The 22,796-nt window shown below is 33.8% G+C and overlaps 2 protein-coding genes across 4 annotated transcripts in view; one reads left to right on the top strand and one right to left on the bottom strand.

Moving 5' to 3' along the window:
- Positions 1 to 1,181: 1,181 nt before the first annotated feature.
- LOC117112605 (kin of IRRE-like protein 1) lies at positions 1,182 to 6,576 on the bottom strand. The gene is made up of 6 exons (XM_033255712.1): positions 6,518 to 6,576; positions 5,119 to 5,757; positions 4,397 to 4,663; positions 4,130 to 4,279; positions 3,682 to 3,825; positions 1,182 to 2,842 (listed from the first exon to the last, which is right to left on the bottom strand). The coding sequence occupies exons 1-6, from the start codon at positions 6,522 to 6,524 to the stop codon at positions 2,478 to 2,480; spliced, it is 1,572 nt and encodes a 523-aa protein (XP_033111603.1). The 5' UTR covers positions 6,525 to 6,576; the 3' UTR covers positions 1,182 to 2,477.
- The window catches only part of LOC117112603, a 33,679-nt gene continuing 16,234 nt past the window's right edge, over positions 5,352 to 22,796 (top strand). The window contains exons 1-2 of one of the 3 annotated variants that reach the window (XM_033255708.1): positions 5,352 to 5,470; positions 21,508 to 21,593. In XM_033255708.1, coding sequence (XP_033111599.1) covers positions 5,428 to 5,470; positions 21,508 to 21,593 — 129 coding nt within the window. In that variant the 5' untranslated portion in view covers positions 5,352 to 5,427. Of the gene's footprint in view, positions 5,471 to 18,217; positions 18,254 to 20,927; positions 20,959 to 21,507; positions 21,594 to 22,796 lie in introns of those variants that run through there. The other 2 variants (XM_033255710.1, XM_033255711.1) reach the window with 2 other exon arrangements.

Genomic DNA, 22,796 nt, shown 5'->3' with positions numbered 1-22,796 from the left:
GTCATACCTGTATTATCATGGACCTATTAATAAGTTGTATTATAATGAAGTAACATATGGAATCAATGTTGCTGCGTAGCATTGTGGTATAACTAATCAAATAAAGTCAGAAACAGTGCTAAATGAACAATGATGTAAAGATGATATCAGGCATAACCTATCAAAGTAAAAAAAAATTATCAACTGTATAAAAAAGACAAAAGTGCCCCCAGTGAGAAATACCTGACCACAGCCTTGTGTTACTTGTACCCAGATATAAGCCCGTCTGTCAACAACAAAAACCAAGCAAACGAACCTTTCGTAGATGGACACAGGATACTGAAGACCAGCTTATTGGGGCATTCGAGTGCACGGATTGGTCGGTTTTCTTTGACAGCTCAAATGACATTAGTGAAGTCACTGAATCCGTATGTGCTTACATAGGTTTTTTGTACTAACAGTGTAGTTCAAACTAAATCAATTAAAATTTATCCTAATAATAAGCCCTGGATTTGTAAAAGTACAAGAGAAATAATTAAAAAGAAAAAGGTGGCTTTTGGTAAAGGGGATAGGGAGCTAGTTAAGATCTGTCTCTTATACACATCTAGATGTGTAAAGTGCACGATTTTTCTCCTTAGCCGCTCTACTAATACTTTCATATGGGATTCTGACTAACATAACAGGCACCCTTACTTTTGAGTTACTATTTATTCATGCTACATGCATTCGATGGAAAGCTCAATATTTAACAAAAAAAAATGGTGGATTGGATTTATTTGGTGTAAACACCCAACGATACCCCAGAATTATTTTCAGTGGGGTCCTTCTGTTGGTGATTGAGCACACCGGGAGACAATTCCCTGCGGCGCATTGAAATGAATTATCAAGGCCATCAATTCGTAAATCGGTTAACAACAACCAAAAATTAACACAAATTGAAGACAATAACCAAAATTTCATCAAAGTAGTTTTGTTTCAATGATTTAATGATCGAGAACACTATACAGATTTAAAAGTGTTTATTTTAACACTTAAGACTTAAGACTTTCTGTATACAGTATTTCTTTTTGAGACGCGATCTGACGACCTCAAAATTCACTCACGACCCAAAGTGGGGTCGCGACCTATGGGTTGCCGACCGCAGTGTAAGTTCCAAACTACATATAATTGTAAAGGGCGTAATAAACTTCAAACACGGTAGATATAGTAACGCAATTGTAGCATTTATTCAAACGCAATATCTGATTTAAGTACCGATGGACTAATGAACTGTTATCCGGTTTAAACTGTAAAGTAAAACAACAATATATAAGCACGTACACAAATATAAAAGAGTTATATACCTATATTAAAGCATTATATTAAAGCCTATAGGCCAGGACTTAATCCTTGGCAGATATATCTAAATTTAGCATCTACTACTATAAAGTGTCGTCACTCAACGATGTGCTCAGTCAAGCGTGACGAACATAAATCGTGACCCGTTCGTTTCCCCCTGGACGAGCGAGGCTTTATAAACATTAAAATGCATATATGCGCTATTATACGCGCTACTTGCATGTACTAATAATTAATAACATCCTAAAATGCAATTAAACCTATATCATAATTCAAACTACTAGATAATGATTTTGTCAATAAAACTAATCGAAACTATTCCAACTATTTGAATTTAGATCAATCATGGATTAATTAATATAACAGTAGTTAACTACTACAGTCGTTACGTCATTAAACATAAGTGCAGCTCCGTGTTATTTTAGGTACACTCTGAGCTAATACATTTAACAATTATTCAATAATGATCATGAAAAAATTCTAAATTACGTAAACTTTATTAATAAACTAACAAATAGTCCACAACAATAATGGTTCTTAAACAAGAAATACAAACTTACGTTATGTGTGGGTTATACGCCAAATAATGAAGAATTGAAATTATAAAATTCCTTAAAAGGGTATGGAATACTGTATATGTAAACTGGATTGAAGGTAAGCTAACGATGGAATGATTAGGTGGGGTCTACTAAAGGAATTCAGGCCACTTTGAGCATTGCATTTGTCATGGCTTAGGAAATTTGATATAGTCAGGGGAGCAGGGAGTGATGTTTTTAAACAGTGGTTAATCAAAGTCAAGCTCAAAGTCAACACTTTGATTTAACTTTTGGTCAAAGTGAATGGGGCACACAAATCTTGTGCAGATACATTGAGGGCGCACTATATTGATTTTAGCCGTAACACGCAGTATTAAGCAATCAGCACAAAATAGATCAACTAATCAATCAGCTGGGTATTCCTGGTGCTCCTCATCAGAGCTAAAAATACATTCGTTCTTGTTTTGCATTTTTTGCACGTGAAACAGTGTACCATAGTACCAACCGGTTGCCCGAAGTTTAATTGCTATAGTATCACCAGTATGAGAGTGTGTGAAACAGAATTGATGATAGGTGATCTGGGTATGCAAGAATTGTAATCACTATCTCACGGTCATCACACGGTCATTCAAGATCTACTACTGTAATTGTATCATTTCTTCGTCTTGTGACGCCACAATGCGGTTTTCGTGGTGCAGACTTCATAATGTCCTTCCAGAACTGTATCTTCTGTTCCTCATTAATGTTTCCTCTGTTCCAGTTAAGATATGTTATTGTATTGATAAGCGTCCGTATGTTGTCGTCAAGGTCGGGTAGATTTCGTATTTCTTCGTAAATGATCGGCAGTATGTCGACTCGTTGTTTCAGCATATTACCACAAGCGGTTTTAAATTCGTAATGACACCAACCACTCTGAAGGAACGCGGGCGAAAGTACAAGCATTGTCTTCCAACTGTTGTGAACCGACTCGGTGATGTTATCAATGATGGCTAAAAGACAATAAAATAACCGTATGGCATCAAATAGCAAACAATTTTAAAACAATTTCACTTCAAATTTGCATATTATGGTATCGCCAGTAAAGCATCTTTAAATCTACTTTGAATTTAGTTTCATTTTCAACGATAACAACTTTACTAGGTTAAAAGTAACAATTTAACTAAACACGACCATACCAGGGGCGGACTTAGAGGGGACCGGGCCATCCCCCGCCCCTTCTGGAAAGTTGAAAAAAATAATTTAAAAAAAAAGAAACAAAGAAAAAAAATCGATCACCCAAAACGCCTCAGGGGCTATTTCCAGGCGTCTAGAAAAGCAAAAATTCGTGGGGGCATACCCCCGGACCCCTAGGGTAGTTTTGTCTGGACCGGCCACACTTTTTCCCCCTACCCCCTTTTCGGACATCTCTGGATCTGCTCCTGTATACTGAATTGTATACAAATCCCTTTGACAAAATTAAAAAGGAAAAGCTGATTAAGTTTAACAGCCATAATTAGAACCGGATTTTCTATTATTAATAGGTACCCTGAGTTTCCGGTAAGAGTGTTTGTTGGACTAAGGGTATGCGTTTTCAGTGGCAATCACTGTTAAAGAAGCAAAATACGAAATTTTCAGCAAAAAATAGCATTCTGCAAAAATATTAAAACATAAATGAAACCACATTTTTCGTAATTTTTTAAAATCTCATGTATATCCAACATAAAGTGCACTCGGACGATGGAATGATGTTTCAAATATTTGAATCCAGGACTGTGATTTGAAAGCAAGCATTTTAAACACTAATCTACAGCTGCTTATTTATTTCATATGTAACGCACGGTGTACTCACAACTGCCAGGTAAAAAGTGTTTGAAATGGACACAAACATTGAAACCCATTTCTTCTAGTTTAGGTGTCAGGGTATTCACAACAAAGTCTTCGTCATCCCCTCCACTTTTATAAGCAATGAAGAAATCAAACTCCTTCTCGCCCCCTAAAATTTAAATATTATAGACAGAAGGAAAAATCTGATTTTTCTTTGAAGATAAAGATTTTATAATAAAAGGGTATATATAAACACGTTTATTATGGAAACAATTACCATCATCACCGCCAAGTGTAAACATAATCATTACCAGCATAATCAAAATTACCATCATTATCATTAACATCATTTCGGCATAACACATTCACCATAATCACAACAATTAACACTACCACCACCACCACCACCATCCATATTATTACATAGCCACCGACATTATCAATTTTATAGTTCAAATTGCTAGTAGACTAACCTCCAGCAGTGTTTTTGAAAACATTTTGGCGCACTTTCATCATGCGTATTTTAAACCTGTATTTGTACACCAGCACGGACAATATGGTGATCATGAAAAGAAACATCGATCCTATACAGGGTAAAATCACGAATAACGGTGCTCCAGGTCCTTTAGAAAATAAATATCAGGCATGAATGTGTACAAATTATCATATTTACAGTGTGGAGTGGCAAAGACAAATTGATATACAAGAATGATTGTTATTGTAATAAAATAAACAGTTACCATTGACTGTAAAGTTTACAACTTTTGCATGTGATCTTCCGATTGAGTTTTCGACTTCACATTTGATTTTAGCATTATCAAAGCCTGTTGTTACTCTATTCAGTTTTAGGTTTTGACTGGCTTTAACTAGATTCGTTCCATTGTCAAGTTCAATAATCCACGTGTATGAAAAAGTCATTGGATTAGCAGTTGAGTTACACGTGAATGAAACATCTTCACCTTCTTCGGTGGTGATGGATTGTGGATTTACCTCTACCAATGGTTTATCTAAAATACCCAGAGAATGTATATTATGATAAAAAAAACAATACACAAAAAGAGAAGAAATTAATAAATATCAAATCTTCTACAAAGTTACCACAACATCACAGCATAGCTACTAACGAAAATTGTAACTAAACAATTATTGCAGCGAAAGTATGACTAAAGTGGGCATATCTTTTCAACGAAAGTACAACTGTTTCAGCAGAAGTGCAAGTACCATTCTTATTTTTTCATTTTCATCGATAATATGGTACATTCAAGTTATATAGTTGGCTAACTTGGGGGGAAAAAAAATGTATATTTTTTTATTTAACTTAAAAAACGTACGGAATTTTACTTTTTATTTATCATGATTTTACATTTTTATGATGTAAAAGACTTGATCGTTCATTTTTGTGGCCGCTAATGCTGCTGCCGTCGCCGTGGCTATTCAAACGATTGAGGTGTAATTTACTCACATGTAACATTTAGGGTCAACATGCTGCTCCGTCTTTCAATTGTTGGGCTTTCAGCTGCACACTCTAATTTTTTCATGTTGTCTGCCACTGTCGCAGTCTTTAAAAACTCAATTGATGTATTATATGTTATACCATCTTCTGTCTCTGTGTATTCATTAGCTGTCTTTACATGTAAGTCATCAAGAAACCATGATAATTTGACAGCTGGCTTACTGAGATTAGCTTCACATTTCATGTTGATGACGTCACCAATATTAACAACATACCTTTCAAGTTTATCGTCTTGCCCAGTTGTTCTAATCAGTGGAAATGGTTCTTGTGGATGAATATATACCAGGACTTGCGACTCAAAGTAAGTTAAATCGTCATTGGTAAATATATGTCCGACGTAGCATCTATAGATAGACTCGTCTTGTAGGTTCACATTGATAATTTTTAGTTGATAGAGCCCAATATCGGAATTACTTTCGATTCGTATTCGGCTTGTGGCGTTTATTATTGAGGAAGCATTTAGAGATGATTGACCTTTCACCCAAATAACAGTTCCCGCTGATTGTCTAATGCGACAAGTTAAAGTGACATTCTCTCCTTTTGTTATCGATTGATTGGTAGATGTTTCGGTGAAAGGTTGAGGAATTTCTATGAAATGAACAATATTTCTGCTAATATGAAAACGATAAATTCAAAGTCATACCTAATTATACCCTTCTTTAAGCATAGAAATAACATATTACTCAACCCATCGACATTGACACAAACAGTTTTTTTAGGCGCATGACCTAATAATAGTCTCAATTGTTTCTTTAATGCGGTCACGTATCAGTGACATATTTCCAGTTGTTACTAAAATTGTTTCGACATATGGTTGAGGAAATCATGTTTTACTAAAACGTTTCTGATGTTAATTTCAAAGCTGTTTCATTTCGTTGTTTTTTTTTTCGATAGTAAGTGTCGCCCAAACGTGCTCTAAAAACAATTGAGGATCCAGTAAAGTAGGCCTACCTTGTAACCAAAAAGGCGTTATATGCGTTTAATAACAATAAGCTACATATATCAAAAAAATCTAAATAATTAAACATAAATGTTGAAACAATCTACTATACCGTCTTTTACCATGAAAAATAGAAAAGTTACTATACTTTTATTATACTTCGTATTTATTATGGAAAACTATTTGTATTTCTTTGTATAAGATGTGCATGTATGTTTCAGCTGTTTTTAAAATAATTTTAACAATTATTAGTATCATATCCCATCTTACAATAATTTACATTGTAAAGAATTAAAGTAATTATACTTCAATGACTGACACTCATTTTTTGCTAACAATCATGCCACATCCCTGCAGTATTATGACCCCAATAAATTCTCTAGTATCAAAGCGAGCAATTTTTTTTACCATTCATGTTAAATCCAGAAGCCTTTTAAAAAACGTTGATAAAATAAAGCAGCTCTTATCAATAATAGATTTTCCTTTGGAAGCCATGTATATTCGTGATAGCCTTCCATTTTCTACCAGGCATCACCTCCATCTTCCAGTCTCTAGGCCTACTTCCGAATCCATTTTCATTGAAATAACAAGACCTCATTCCAAAAATACTATTATCGGAACCGTCTATCGACCATCCTCCCTTAACCGAAATTAACAAGAGAAAACAAAATTGTATATGTCAGGGTTGATTTCAACATAGATATTTTGAAATACGAAACTGACAATGATGCACGTGACATTGTAAATTCTATCTTTAGTAATAATTTTCTTCCATGTATCCACAGACCATCTCGCATCACTAAGACTACTGCTACCCTCTAAGATAATATAATCACAAATCAAATTGACTACCAAAATATTAGTGGAATATTCTATAGTGACATCTCGGATCATCTCCCCGTTTTTAATATTACACCTTTTTACAGCGTTACAACTAGTTCAAACAAGGAAGAGATAACTACATTTAGAAAAATAAACCCTACTACACTGAATCACTTTCGCCTCGACAGTGGGCTGATGTAATTATTTCCCATGATCCCAATGACGCTTACAGCAAGTAAAGTCCTTTTACGATAAACGTTTCCCCCTTCAAAACCATTCATCAACAAATTAAAAAAAAATAAATCATGGATGTCGGATGGTCTCCTCACATCAATTAGACACAAAAATAAGTTATTTGCCAAATTTCTGCACTGCCCATCCACCAATAATGAAAGAGCCTATAAACAATACCGAAATAAACTGAATTCAATAAGTAAAGCTTCTAAATCTATGCAATATCAAAATATGTTTCTTAAACACAAAAATGATGCCAAGGCTACATGGATGACTATTAATCCCATGATCAACAAAAATCGTATGGAACATCCAAATACTTCCCTAAACTGCAACGGTGATATGAAAAGTGACCCATTCAATATTTCAATTGCCCATTCAATAAACATTTTGTTGAAATTGGACCCTCCCTTGCTAATAAAATTCCCCGAATTGATACAACATTCCAAGATTTTCTACCTAATCCCATTCCAAATTCATTATTCCTTAGTCCAGTAGATGAGCTCGAAGTGATCAATATACTTAATTCATTCAAATCAAACAAATCACCTGGTATTGATGATTTCCACACCAAAGCAATTAAATATGTATCTGACCTTATATCCTATCCATTATGTCACATGTTCAAGATTTTGCCCTGTCTAATGAAGTGTTCCCAGACAGTATGAAACTAGCGCGCGTTAAATCTGATCTATCTAACTATCGCCCTATTTCAATTCTATCAATTTTCTCGAAAGCCTTGGAAAGAGTCATCTATGACCGTGCATTTAAATTTATTTCTAAATATGACATACTCTACAAAAGGCAGATTGGCTTCAGGAAAGGTTATAATACTTCAATGGCATTAATAGATCTGACAAACAAATCCGTTAATGCATTTGAAAATCGACAATTCTCGAATGGAATTTTCATCGATCTTTCCAAGGCTTTCGATACCATTGACCACAGCATTCTTTTGTATTAATTATCCCACTATGGAATCCGTGGACCCGCGCACAGCTTTTTAAAAGTTATCTTTCTGACCGTGCACAATGTACCAAGTATTCCAACTCAATATCCAATTTCAGACCAAGTACATGTGGGGTCCCCCAATAATACAATACAATACAATACAAATCTATTTATTATATATGTTAACGATCTTTATTTATCATCCAAAATTATTGATTTCAAATTATTAACTAGGCCTTTGATTTACATTATGTGTCCCGCTATGATTAAAGATTTATTTATTGATTTATTTACTTATTTATTTATTTACTTATCTATTTATTTATTTACGTACTTATTTATTTATGTACTTATGTACTTATTTATTTATGTACTTATTTATTTATGTATTTATTTATTTATGTACTTATTTATTTATGTACTTATTTATTATGTACTTATTTATTTATTTATGTACTTACTTATTTATTTATTTTTCTTGTGTTATTTTTTTTGAGTATTAATTAATTCAGTTATTATTGTTCATATTGTTTATTTCAGGCTTGCCCAACTCAAGACTTTTCGGGACCGAGCAATCTTTCATTGCATGTTATCATTCTCATTTTTTTTCTTTTATGATATTGTATATTGTTTTTTTAACTCATGCCAATGAAAGAAAATAAATGTTGGTATGAAAAATATAGGCTATAACGAACACTCCACCTTAAATCTGAGAGGTTTAATCTTAAATATGAGAGGTTTAGTAAATGGTTTGTACCAAATTTGTCCACTCACACCATGCATCTTAGAAATAATTGTAAACTAGAAAAGACACACACTAATACAGAACGATATTACAGCAGTGCAATTCCAGCTTTAACCAGGCTCTTAGAATCTTGATGTTTTTTGCTGTTAACCTTCCTTCCAATTTCGCTGTTATTGTTTTCAATTTTTCCTGTTTTCCCCTGATTTGTTGCCGTTTTGCTGTGATTGTGGTTTTGCTTTTTTGTTTATTGTGTGTTTTTCCATCTTTTTTTAAAATAATAATAATAATAATAATAATAATAATAATAATGACTTTTATTGTAAATGGTTTTTTTTTATTATGCTTCTTGTAATTGGTTTCCTGTAATGGTCTTTTTTTCTATGTACAGTATTTAAATTGTATTATATTTGGTAGGAAAGCTTATAAATACAATGCTGCAATTCAGCTTCGGCTGCTACTGATTGTATAGATTGAATAAAGAATTTTGAATTTGAATTACAATGGACGTTACAGTATGATGCAGGCCCGTAGCCAGGTGGGGGGGGGGTATGATTCGGGCGAACCCCCCTTTTCTAGCGAACCCCCCCCCCTGTTTTCTAGCAAACCCCCTCGAATTTTTGAATGAGTCCCACTCGGACGGAATGTCTGTTTTGAACTTACCAAGCATTAAATAAAAATTTAGCACCTCATTATTTGGTCACCCGTTATTGTAGCCTGCGATACAAGCCTACATTCATAGAATATCTCAGCTTCAGAAGTTCGGAGATTTAAATTGAACGCAACTCCGGCAAACCGTGACTTTACGATAGCTCAAATAAGGATGGCAAACATCGATAAAAACTTTCACTAGCCTTTGGCTGAATGTTTGTAAGAAATGTACCAACCGGTAACGAAACAGGTCCCCGTCTACCTAGAGTAAATGGCGCCACCAAACGAAGATAAAATTTTGCAACTTAATCCACCAAATGCAGCTAAAGTTTTGCGACTTAATCCCTTCATTGTGGATTGTGTGGTTAATAAATTCCATAGCCATACTGTCCATAGCGCACACTAAACTATTTGCTGATGGAGCATTTTTGGGGAATTGACTCTCCTTTTTTCCATCCCAAACAAAATATTATTAATAAATCCACATGGTCCATCTCAGTCATTCACAAAATTAGGAACAGCAGGCACACACAACAGAACGGAGTGCGTCAAAACGAGTGATTGTTAATTTTTAGTAATAAAGAATTTTGAAACATCGTACTAGAATAACTAATTTTTTTCGTCCGCTGTTGCAAAGAAGAAAACGACAAAAAGTCCTTTAAGGTGGGTTATTGATTTCAAAATCAATTTAATTAGCCTAGCCTAGATGTTGACTAGGTAGGCTGCGCTAGGTTTGCTCCTCGTTCATTTAGACAATGCGACCACTGCTTGGGATTTATCCCAAAATCTTTGGATTTTTGATGACACTTTAGGATCTTGGAATTTTTTGTTCAATTTTCAATTGGGATTTTTTGAATGATATGACGATTTTAAATTTTTCTATCAAGAAGGGAACAAATAGGCTACTACCAGTTGACAGTTGCAAATGAGGGCTGTTTATTTCTTTAAAATAAAACAAATTGGAAGTTTGAAGGCTGTTTTGACATTTTCCAAAAATAATAAGGTGCATCTTAAAGTTAAATTTCTTGAATATTGTGTCCAGGCGCGGATCCAGACTTGTTCGCCATTGATTGTAGCACCGGGTGTTTAGTAGTAGGATAAATATGGCGCAAGTAAAATCTTTGAATTTTGGACTGAAAAAAAGACGACAGTAAAACATCTTCATATTAAATGAAAGCATATTATTGGCATCTAATAAATATTATGACATGACCTATTATAGGCGCGATACATTTTATTTATGGACGAAGATAGAAAAATACCTTCTCAAATGCAAGTCGTCTTAACAACCCGAATGTTTTGGAATCTTAAAAACATATTTGCAAAGTCTTAGCCTACTTCTCTCATTAGGCCAGTACAGTACTCTACCGGCTATGGTCTGAGGGTGCAATGCACTATAAAATGCTACTGCAATTCTTTGTACTGTAGTGGGCTGTTGAAAAGAGATTTATACACTTTGCAAAAACTTCAAAATTATGCTGCTAGACTAATTTTTTCGCACTCATACCTTTCTCCTTATTTGCGAAATTCATTGGTTGCCTGTCTAAGAAAGAATTCAATTTAAACTTTTCTCTTTGTCAAATCTTTTCTGGCTTCTGCCCTTTGTTATTTTTGATTACCTAATACTGAATGTAGGAAAAATGGCCCCGGTAGAAATGGTCCAGGAAAAAATGGCCCCGGTAAAAATGTCCCCAAATGACAAGTAGGTAAAAATGGCCCCAATGAAAAAATTCAGTAATAGAAATGATTTTTTTTTTAAATCTTCAAATATTTAAAAACTGTAATAGCAAGAATTAAATCAATAAATAAAAAATGGCCTCCAATTATAAAATTCAATAAAAAAAAATTGTTAAATGCTGTAAAATACCCTGTAAAATTATAAAATAAGTCTAACTCATAGATAACCACAATATTCACTTTTGTTAAGTATCAAATGAAATAACTTAGCAATACATGTTCTGCTTTGAGTTACCTCAAAGAAGTATTTGTTAATCAAATATTGCTTTTAGTACATTCCGGCGGAACCGTGCCCCCCCCCCCCACTTGTTGGCAAAAAACATATAATATCTGGAGATTTTTGTGTGATCGGAAAGAAATGCAAGAAAAATAAGAGGGAAGAAGGAGAAGGATGGGAAAGAGAATGTTTATCCAGTCCCCGACCGAGTTTTTCTCGCAATTCACATTGGTGGACCTAGGGGAGGGGGTAATGGGACCTGACCCCTCCCTTGGGCAACAAAAAATGGGGAAAAAAAGAATTCTAGATCTGCCTTTTCAGGACCCGTGAGCTGATTTTTTTTTATGCTACATTAAGAAAATTAGAATTTTGAAGAACATAAAAGTCATTAAAACACACTTCAAATGTCGGGAAAGCTCATTTCCCGCCATCTAGGAATCAAAATTTTCCAGGGGGAGAACCCCCTGACCACACATTTTTCTTGGAGATTTATCGATTCATGGAAAAAAGAATACGCATGCAACTACTCATTTACTTATGTATGTATGCACACATAAAATAAAAAATGAGAAAAATTTACGTGACCGTTTTCAAGAGGGGAAAACCTTGAATTTTTAAGAACGTAAAAAGTCATTTAAAAGACATTTCAGAATTCAGGAAAGCTCATTTCCCGCATTCTAGAAATCGAATTTTCCCGGGGGAACCAGGACCCCCTTTTTCTTTGGGGTTCATTGATTCATTGAATCATTTTCAAGAGGGGGAAAACCTTGAGTTTTGAAGAAATAAAAAGTAATTAAAAGACACCTCGTAAGTCGGGAAAGCTCATTTTCCGCCTTCAGGAATCAAAATTTTCCCGGGGAAGAACCCCCGTCCCCCTTTCTTTTTGGGATTTATCGATTCATGGAAAAAAAAATCGTATGCAACTACTCAACTTGTATGTATACACATATAAGGCCTATCTACTGTAATAACAATGGGAAAAATTTACCTGACCGTTTTCAAGAGGGGAAACCTTGAATTTTGAAGAACTTAAATTAAAGTCGCTAAAAGATACTTCAGAAGTCGGGAAAGCTCACCATTTAGAAATCAACATTTTCCCGGGGAGAACCTGAACCTCCCTTTTCTCTTTAGATTCATTGATTCATCATAATAATTTTCAAGAGTGGAAACCTTGAATTTTGAAGAACTTAAAAGTAATTAAAAGACACCTCAGAAGTCGGGAAAACTCATTTCTTGCCTTCTAGGAATCAAAATTTTCCGGACCCCCCATTTCTTTGGAGCTTATCGATTCATTGAAAAAAGAATACGTATGCAACTACTCATTTTTTTTCTATGTATGTATACACACATAAGGCCTGTTTCCCGTAATATGGGAAAAAATTATCTGACCATTTTCAAGAGGGGAAAACCGTGAATTTTGAAGAACTTAAAAGTAATTAAGACACCTCAGAGATCGGAAAGATCATTTCCCGCCATCTAGGAATCAAAATTTTCACAGATCCCCTTTGGTTTTTGGGAAAAATATTGACCCCCACCCCCTAGGTTCGATTCCAGATCTGCATGATTCATATTTCCATTCATCTTATAAGTGCCCCCCACCCCCTTTGAAAAACGTTCCGCCGGCCCTGTATTGATATTTTGAATACTCTTTTTCCGCGAATTGTTTTATTGACAGTGACTCAGCTAATTCTTATATAATCACTTTAACATTTTAATCGAAATAGTTCACCATATCGTAAAAGTTTGAATACCCACCCAATTCGTTGGCGATCCTCAGTGTATGTTATGTTAATGAAACATGCCATACTGTACAACAAGGGAATGTGTATTACAATATGCCAGTACGTATTCTCAACATGTAATCAACGAAGGGTAGGTGTATTACCATTTTAATCGGGTTCAAATTTCACATGATGCTAGATCATCGAGGCTCTATCAATTTGGCGGCAACAATCAATTGAATGATTTTCTATATTTAAGTTCTCTTATATACTGAACGAACAATGGATGGATGGTTTTAACCGGGAAGGTGGGGAAGGCGCGGGGGGGGGTGGTTTGTTTTCTTACATTTCTGTCGAACTTTTTGCTTAGAGTTACTGCCTTGATGCATTACTGTATATTTAAGTTTCCACACACTTTCTTTGGGTTTGGTTCTGCAAGCTTTACTCATGGGGATTTTGTTGACTTTTGTGGAGTAGATACATCGCTTTGTAACTGCAAACAAAATCGCTATACAATTAACAAGTAAATTCATTCAATGTCAGTTTCTTCTGTCAGGTATTTTCATAGGCTTATTGCCACTACAAATATACTTTTTCGAAAACTTTATTCTTTGTTCTTTCAGTATATAAGAGAACTTAAATACGGTATAGAAAATCATTCAATTGATTGTTGCCGCCAAATTGATAGAGCCTCGATGATCTAGCATCATGTGAAATTGGAACCCGATTAAAATGGTAATACACCTACCCTTCGTTGATTACATGTTGAGAATACGTACTGGCATATTGTAATACTCATTCCCTTGTTGTACAGTATGACATGTTTCATTAATATAACATACACTGAGGATCGCCAACGAATTGGGTGGGTATTCAAACTTTTACGATATGGTGAACTATTTCGATTAAAATGTTAAAGTGATTATATAAGAATTAGCTGAGTCACTGTCAATAAAACAATGTCAATAAACCAATTCGCGGAAAAAGAGTATTCAAAATATCAATACTATTAATATGGGACTAATCAGATGACTGACGCCGTTCTCCATCGACAATTGATTTTATGTGCATTTATCTACAATTCTTATCTACAGTATATACACTAAAGCATATTTACACTCACAATTTAAAAAAAAGTTACCAACAACGATATCCAAATATTTGTGGGAAAAACAAATTATCAGCCTGCTGCTCTCTGTTTGAATAGTGATCGTAACTGAACAATAATGATGCAGCAACACGCTTGGTCAACTCAAAAAATTCAGAGTCTTCTGTTGTTTGCCCATAAAACAAATTTTGGAGTGTTATACAGAACGATTTCAAAACAATGTCATCGTAATGAAACAGCTATAATATTGAAAACAAACAACTTGAAACAAAATCGGTGTACGGATTCAAATAAATATTTACAATAGATTTTAGAATTTTTTTTTAGAACTTGTTATCAAATTTTACGACCAATTTTTACGTACATTTGTGAGTGACGGTGTGTAATAGACATGCAAAACAAACATTAGCGGTTAGCTGTATAATATCTTTGGATATCATTTTAGACTGATTCACTCATATGCTTGGTCATCTTGTAATCATTTAGAATTCAACAGCTTTTAATAATAGAGTCCGTATCTCTATACTTCTAGACGAGTATCAAATTTTTGTTGCCATTGACCATTGTACTGTAGTGGGCTGTTGAAAATAGATTTATACACTTTGCAAAAACTTCAAAATTATGCTGCTAGACTAATTTTTTCGCACTCATACCTTTCTCCTTATTTGCGAAATTCATTGGTTGCCTGTCTAAGAAAGAATTCAATTTAAACTTTTTTCTTTGTCAAATCTTTTCTGGCTTCTGCCCTTTGTTATTTTTGATTACCTAATACTGAATGTAGGAAAAATGGCCCCGGTAGAAATTGTCCAGGAAAAAATGGCCCCGGTAAAAATGTCCCCAAATGACAAGTAGGTAAAAATGGCCCCAATGAAAAAATTCAGTATAGAAATGATTTTTTTTTTAAATCTTCAAATATTTAAAAACTGTAATAGCAAGAATTAAATCAATAAATAAAAAATGGCCTACAATTATAAAATTCAATAAAAAAAATTGTTAAATGCTGTAAAATACCCTGTAAAATTATAATAAGTCTAACTCATAGATAACCACAATATTCACTTTTGTTAAGTATCAAATGAAATAACTTTACAAACAATGCAAATAAACAGTAGTTAAAGCATGTGGATAATTTTGTGTTTGAATCACAAGTTCATGTATGAGAAAAGGGAGAAGCTTACTTTCTCACAAACTTAGCAATACATGTTCTGCTTAGAGTTACCTCAAAGAAGTATTTGTTAATCAAATATTGCTTTTAGTACATGCCGGCGTTCCGGCGGAACCGCCCCCCCCCCCCCCACTTGTTGGCAAAAAACATATAATATCTGGAGATTTTTGTGTGATCGGAAAGAAATGCAAGAAAAATAAGAGGAAAGAAGGAGAAGGATGGGAAACAGAATGTTTATCCAGTCCCCGACCGAGTTACATTTTCTCGCAATTCACATTGGTGGACCTGGGGGAGGGGGTCATGGGACCTGACCCCTCCCTTGGGCAACAAAAAAATAAGAAAAAAAAGAATTCTAGATCTGCCTTTTCAGGACCCATGAGCTGATTTTTTTTTATGTTACAATAAGAGAATTAGTTTGTGAGTGACGGTGTGTAATAGACATGCAAAACAAACATTAGCGGTTAGCTGTATAATATCTTTGGATATCATTTTAGACTGATTCACTCATATGCTTGGTCATCTTGTAATCATTTAGAATTCAACAGTTTTTAATAATAGTCCGTATCTCTACACTTCTAGACGAGTATCAAATTATAGTTGCCATTGACCCGGTTTCATACACACTCGCTTAAGTAAATTTTAAAGGAAACTGTTTTTCCCATTCTTCTTATTGTTAAATACTTCTATGCAATACTGTAGGCCCCTGGTATAAAATTGACAGATCAATTAGACACTCTGTAAAGATCGATTATGCCCTTTTATATAATATTGTAGGCCATAGGCCTAATGTGTGTGAATACTGACTTTGTTAATATCGAATGGGTGAAATTGCGCACAAACTTCAAACTCTTGGCCTAACATATAATGCCAGAGGAAAGGATATCACGTTTTAGTCACCAAAAAGGATTTTCCACGGACGCACAGAGTAGGCCTTCTAATAGTATGGCCCAAAGCGAACGAGTTTCTGATCTTGAAAATCCAGACACTTCGTTAGCCCTATAATTTCGTTTGTTTTATGAAAGATAGTATTTATCGAACATTTATGTACATAAAAACAAGATTAATATTGTAGAAATTGTATTTCTAAAGATTCATATATAATTCATATTTCATTTGGTAGACAATATATATTCAGTAAGATACTAAACACGATTATTAATTCTGAAATGTGCATCAAATCTCAGCTATTATTAATCAGTATGTATTAGGTTAAAGTCTTAATAATAATTTCGAATAAGGTCTAATACACAAATAATTAAAGTTTAGGTTCCCATGATGTCAGATGACGTATTCAATATGATGCTATATTTTGGGCTCTGACTTAATTTAACGATTGTAGTAATGACAATATCTGTGCTTTTTTAGCCATGTAGTAAAAATAGTACTATTATTTTCAGTGTACAAGATGAGAGTCAAGAAGAAGTTCAGCTCCTACTTTATTTTGTAACAGGCAGCTACTATTTGTTTATACAGGCCTACTGGAAGATTCATTATTTAAGTTAGAACAAGACAACACTTCTTAAATGTTTTATATATTATAAAGAAGCACAGTACATAATTCTTTGTAAATTACTTTATATATAATAGCTTGTTTTGTTTTATAATAATAAATGTGTTGAGTATATTGATATTGATTATGCGATGAGGTGTTTTTTTTTTTTTTGTTCGGTGTGATTTAAACATGCCTTTTGTTTTTTTTTTTGTCTTTCGGTGTGATTTAAACATGCCAATTCTCAGAAAATATTTTCATATTGTATTATATTACCACCTTTTATTACATAGATCTTTTTCAAAACTTAACTGCTTTTATGACATTATATAGACCCATTAAACACAAAAACTGCTCTGGCTCCCCCTTGAAATGACCTGGCTACGGGCCTGTGATGACACGCCTGGCATGATACCTCGCCTCTGGATCGTAAGTTCTTGTGGCGAGGTAAGATCCAAGACTGTTTCATTTCGTTTTTCCTTTCTGAATTAGTGTAAATAATAAATAATAGTGTATCCCAATCTTGCTTTAATAATCATTAAGGATCAAAAGTTACTATAATAAATTCATTTTTAAATATTCGTATTAATTATGGCAAACGTTATTTTTATTTTTGATAAGATGTGTATGTATGCCTTAGTAGTTTTTAAAATAGTTTTAGCAATTTTAGTATCATCCAATCTTAGTTTAGATTATTTTACATTGATTTAATTAATGATCATGTTCAAATTGATGATAACGGAACTTACTTATCACGGTTACATTAACATTAATGCTTAATGGCGCAATCGTCTTGTTTGTAGATTCGCAAGTGTATACACCGTTGATTTTATTAGCTGTAACATTCTTCAGATGGTGTATTGAATTTACTGGTCTATAATAATGGGATAAAATGAGTATTAATACAAACAAGATACACAGTAGAGAAACAAGACCACTAATTTTTATTCATTTTTATACAACATATACATCCAGTTCTCACAGGCATAGGACGGTGGTATACACACTATGGAGTGACTGCTCTAGTTTATTGTTTTTGCACTTCCAAGTAGGCCTACATTAATATATTATTGTTGTACTTCCAAACACAACAATAATGTATTATTGTTGTACTTATACCAAATAGAATAATTTATTATTGTTGTACAGTACTTCCAAACACAACAATAATGTATTATTATTGTACTTCAGTAAAGGAAGCCGTAACAAATCATCTTCAGTGGCGGATCGAAGAATTTGAAATAGAGGAGGGACTTTGAGAGATGGAAGGTCTATACCACCTCAGCCTCACCATGGTTGGGGCTGAGGTAAGAACATTTACGATTAGCGGAAATGGCAATCTCAGACTTAAAATTTGAATGTAATTTTCTTTTTTTCTTTTTTCTTCAAATATTTTTACAATTTTGAAAAATTTAGGGGTGGGTGTGGGGTGGGCGCTAGGCCTCCCCTTGAATCTGCCACTGTTCTTCAAGATTGAACAAATCTACAGTTCTAATAAGATTCATTACATACGCACACTCATTAAGCTGTCTGTGTTACTAAATACTTTTTTTAATTATCATTCCAAACAATATATTAAAGTATCGGAATGCGTCATTAACTTATTGATCATTAAAAAAACATACCGTTAAGTAAATAAAGATATCATCATCACCATAATCAACATCATCGCCACCATCATCCCCATCATAAATATCAACTTCTTTATCACCATCAACAGTATCAGCATCATCATCGTCGTTGACGTAGTCGTCATTACCATTATTATCATTGTCATGATTATCATCATCATCAACATCATATTATCGTCATTATTATCGTCACTGAAGTAATAGCAGTCATAAGCAATCCAAAGACGGTAGTTTTTTATGTCACGTAATCAATGTTGCACTCAAACGACCCCTTTCTTTATTTTATGGGAGAGCTATACTGCCGTAATTTGGAAAAAGGCTTTAACTCCACTTTTTGAGATTTTTGGATTTTTGTTTCTATGGCATCCTATAAATGTCCAGAAATATGAATGCAGAATAATTTGGAAGAAGGCATTATCTCCACCAAGCAATGAACTGATCATAATGAACCAATAACAAAAGACAATTACGCATAGTTAATTAGTCATGATAGCTTGTAAATGCACAAAATGCCTAGCTTTACTTCGGTTTAAAAAAATGGCATATTAAAGAATCTTCTACCACTAATGAGCGAGAATAGAAAAGCCTTTTGGAGGAACATGCCTGTTGGAGATTTCGCTGATTTGATAGATAATTGAGTGAAAAATCAGGCCAATAATCGCAATAAAATACAGAAAATATCATTATATTGAACGCTGATAAAAGTTATAAAATCATAATAAAAATAAAGAAAAGAATATTTCATTATCTTCAATCCTGTTAAAGTAATAAAATCACAAAATATTAAGAAAGGAATATTTCATTATCTTCCATGCTGGTAAAATGATGTTGACAAATAAAAGAGAAAACCTAAAATTCGTCTAACTTTGATTCATTTAGATTCTATTTATCTACCACACCATTTTATAGAATCTCTCATTTACCTCACCGAATTTTGTCTTTAATTTCGAATAATAGCATAAAAAAGTATAATTTTTGTATTTGGGCATTTTTTACATGATTCGAAATATATGAAGATTCGAAATATGTAACCTCGCGTTTGTAAAATAGAAGTCTGTAAATTTAGTATACGTAAATTAGAGGTTCTACTAAGTATATTAATATTATTCTTCATAATATAACCATCATATATCAATATCATTGTATTCTGATTGAATATAAAAATGATAGCAGCTTAATTTGAACAATAATATTAATTTTATCAATTTTTATACGTGTCAATACAATGACGACTCCTAAATTGATTATAAGTTTATACTATAATATTAATTTTAACTTTTACATGGACTAAATTTCGTGAAATATATAATTGACACTGGCATACATTATTTGTTTGTCAGAAATACTGTAATTTGGCTACGTAAGATACACATTTCACTGGAAAAACTGGAGTTAATGCCTAACTTCAGATTTTTCACGCACCATTGACTCCTGTTAAAATTCGGAATAGTGCATTATCTCCATTTATATAGGGTTAAAAAACAAAAATAACCATGAAAATTATTTAATATGTTTTTTAAATATATGTTTAGTATATTTGCCAAAAAAAATTTACTAGAATTCATTTCCAGTACAAAAGGCTAACGACAAACGCGTTTTGCTCAATAACTCAAAACTAGGATTTTGGAGTTAATGCATTTTTCCAAATCACGGCAGTATAATTCGGAACACTTACTGAGGCAAATAACTTTCTGGAATAGTCGTTGTGTTGACATCTAACTTTTTCCCAGCCTTTATCCATTGTAGGTCGGCGTGGGCAATGCCATGAGAAGTACAAACTAGCTCATAATCTGACCCCCAAACAAGGTATACATCATCTGGTGGCCTCACGTCCAAAACCGGACTGACTGTTGGTCCATAATATTGAATTTGAAAACAATTGTATGTTCAAACATGGAAGTTCCAATTAAGTTTGCTAAGCGTACTACTACTGATGCAATATTCAAAGCTATAGTTTTACAATTACTATTGCTAACAACGATTTAAATTGAAACCCTACAGAACTTATATCGATGACATGCAGGATTAAACAATGGAAGATTTAACTTTAAATGCATATACAAAGTACGGTAAGTCTTGAGGTTTCGTGTCATGTATTGAAAGCATATTATTGCAAATGTTACATGCACAGAATATTGGAAATGAGAGATAAAGTAAGCGCCATAACACCATATACAAGAAAGAATAACTTACGTTTATCACATGTTTTACCCTCTAGGCCCCTCGGACACAAACATTCACCACTGAAGCTGTGACACTGGACCCCGGCCTTACACGTACATGTTCCATTGCAATTCAAGCCGAATTTTTGTGGCGGACAACCTACAGCAAACATAATGTTTGTAGGCAAAGTCACAAATTGTATGTAGCCCTGATCCTTTGTAAGCATAATGCCTTTTATGGATCATCATAAAATTTAGTGGAATTGTACATAATAATCAAAGAAAGACACCATTCAAATTTCGGAAGAAAAGGTCAAAGACCAATGTCACCTCGGTCAGTACGCCAGGGGGCCAAGAATTAGAAGGGCTACACCCAATGGGCTGGGACTGAGTATAAAATAAGGATGTAGCAACTGTATATATATATATGTCTCATTATTTTGTTTTTATTTTTTCATATCCAACTATCAATTTGATTTTTACAGTGGGCCAAACATTTAGCAAGGAGCATGGCCCTCTGGCCTACTTAGCTATGGGGCTGTGTGAGAGCCATTATGGGGCATCTAGGGGTGCATATTCTTAAAATTGCTAACCATGGTGTGTCTTAGGTGGGTGTTGCTCCTTGTCGGAGAAGATGGAACTCGTCGGGAAATATATTTTCTCAATGCTATAACATCTACCTGATCATGTAAACATAGTTAAATAATTACCTAAAACTTGGATATTGAAAGATCCAGTTCCAACATTTGTATTTTCTATTTGTTTTAGCATCAGAGAACAGCTTCCAACAATATGCTCCATCGCAAAAAGATTTTCAAAATAAAACTGAATTACCAAATCGTCAAACCAATCCGGTAAGTCATGCTTTGGTAACACGGGCCCTTCTGAAATATACCAACGTAAATTATGTGAGTGATACCTAAACTATTGTTTAGTTTGAGATGTTATTTCCTGTCGCACTTTATCCAAAATTTTAATAAATCAATTAAAAAATAAATATTACAATAGGCCTATGTGACAACAAGCGCCACTGATAATTACTTCGGTTTTTCAAATGGCGCTATATAAGTTCTTACTTTATTATTATTATTATTATTATTAACAATAATGATAACAATTTAGGCCTGCTAAACAAGTAAGGGAATAGAAAATTACTATATTCATTTTAAGAAAGTATTTGAATCTAAATCAGGTGATGCTGTTGATGATCAAAATAGTGGTGACGTAATGATGGTGGTATGATGATGATGATTATGATGATGGTGGTGGTGATGATGGTTATGATTGATGATTATGCCCGTTATGGTGATGGTACTATTGGTACTAGCGGTGATGGTTGTGACGGTGTTGATGATTTGTGGTGATAATGGGGAAAATTGTATGATGATGATGACGATGGTAGTGACTGGTTATAAAGATGGCAATGCATCCTGAATCAGCATTCCAAATAGTATGTCTTTGTTACTAAAGATAATGCTAGTTAAGAGATACATAAAACATTGATTGGTCGTAATAAACATTTTTAAACATAGTTAAAGCCTAATGGGAACATAAAACTAAGATAAAAAAAAAAAACCAAACCACGTACCGGTATCGTTTACCGGGAGATTTCCAACGCGTACTATCGCTGAATACGGAACGCTTGTTTGAATTAATGGATCAGAAATCTTGCACTGCATTGAAAGATAGTGGATCGCTTCGGAAAAGGATTCCGATAGAGTTACATTTTTAACGTTCATATAGATGCTTAGAGTACCTGTAATTATTAAAAGTTTCTTTTCATGGATACGGTAAATATGATAGACGCTACAACAACTAGCCTAATACTCTACTAGCCTACTATTAGAGTTCCACTGCTGCTATAGATTCAGTGCTACAGCACTACCTAAGAGCTGTTTCCTTGTGCTACTACTAGCGAACTACCGCTGTGCTGCTATTACTGTTACAGCTTCAAACATGCTATGTCTAGTACATGCATTTTTATACCGTTAACTTAACATGACAATATTATATAAAGTTATGTAATGCTCAGACATATTTTCAAAATGTCAAGAAAA

This window comes from Anneissia japonica, unplaced genomic scaffold (genome assembly GCF_011630105.1).
Source record: "Anneissia japonica isolate Jap-2015-1 unplaced genomic scaffold, ASM1163010v1 scaffold24439_len48245_cov107, whole genome shotgun sequence".
Classification (NCBI taxonomy): Eukaryota; Metazoa; Echinodermata; class Crinoidea; order Comatulida; family Comatulidae; genus Anneissia; species Anneissia japonica.
This window is presented reverse-complemented; position numbering and strand designations above follow the sequence as displayed.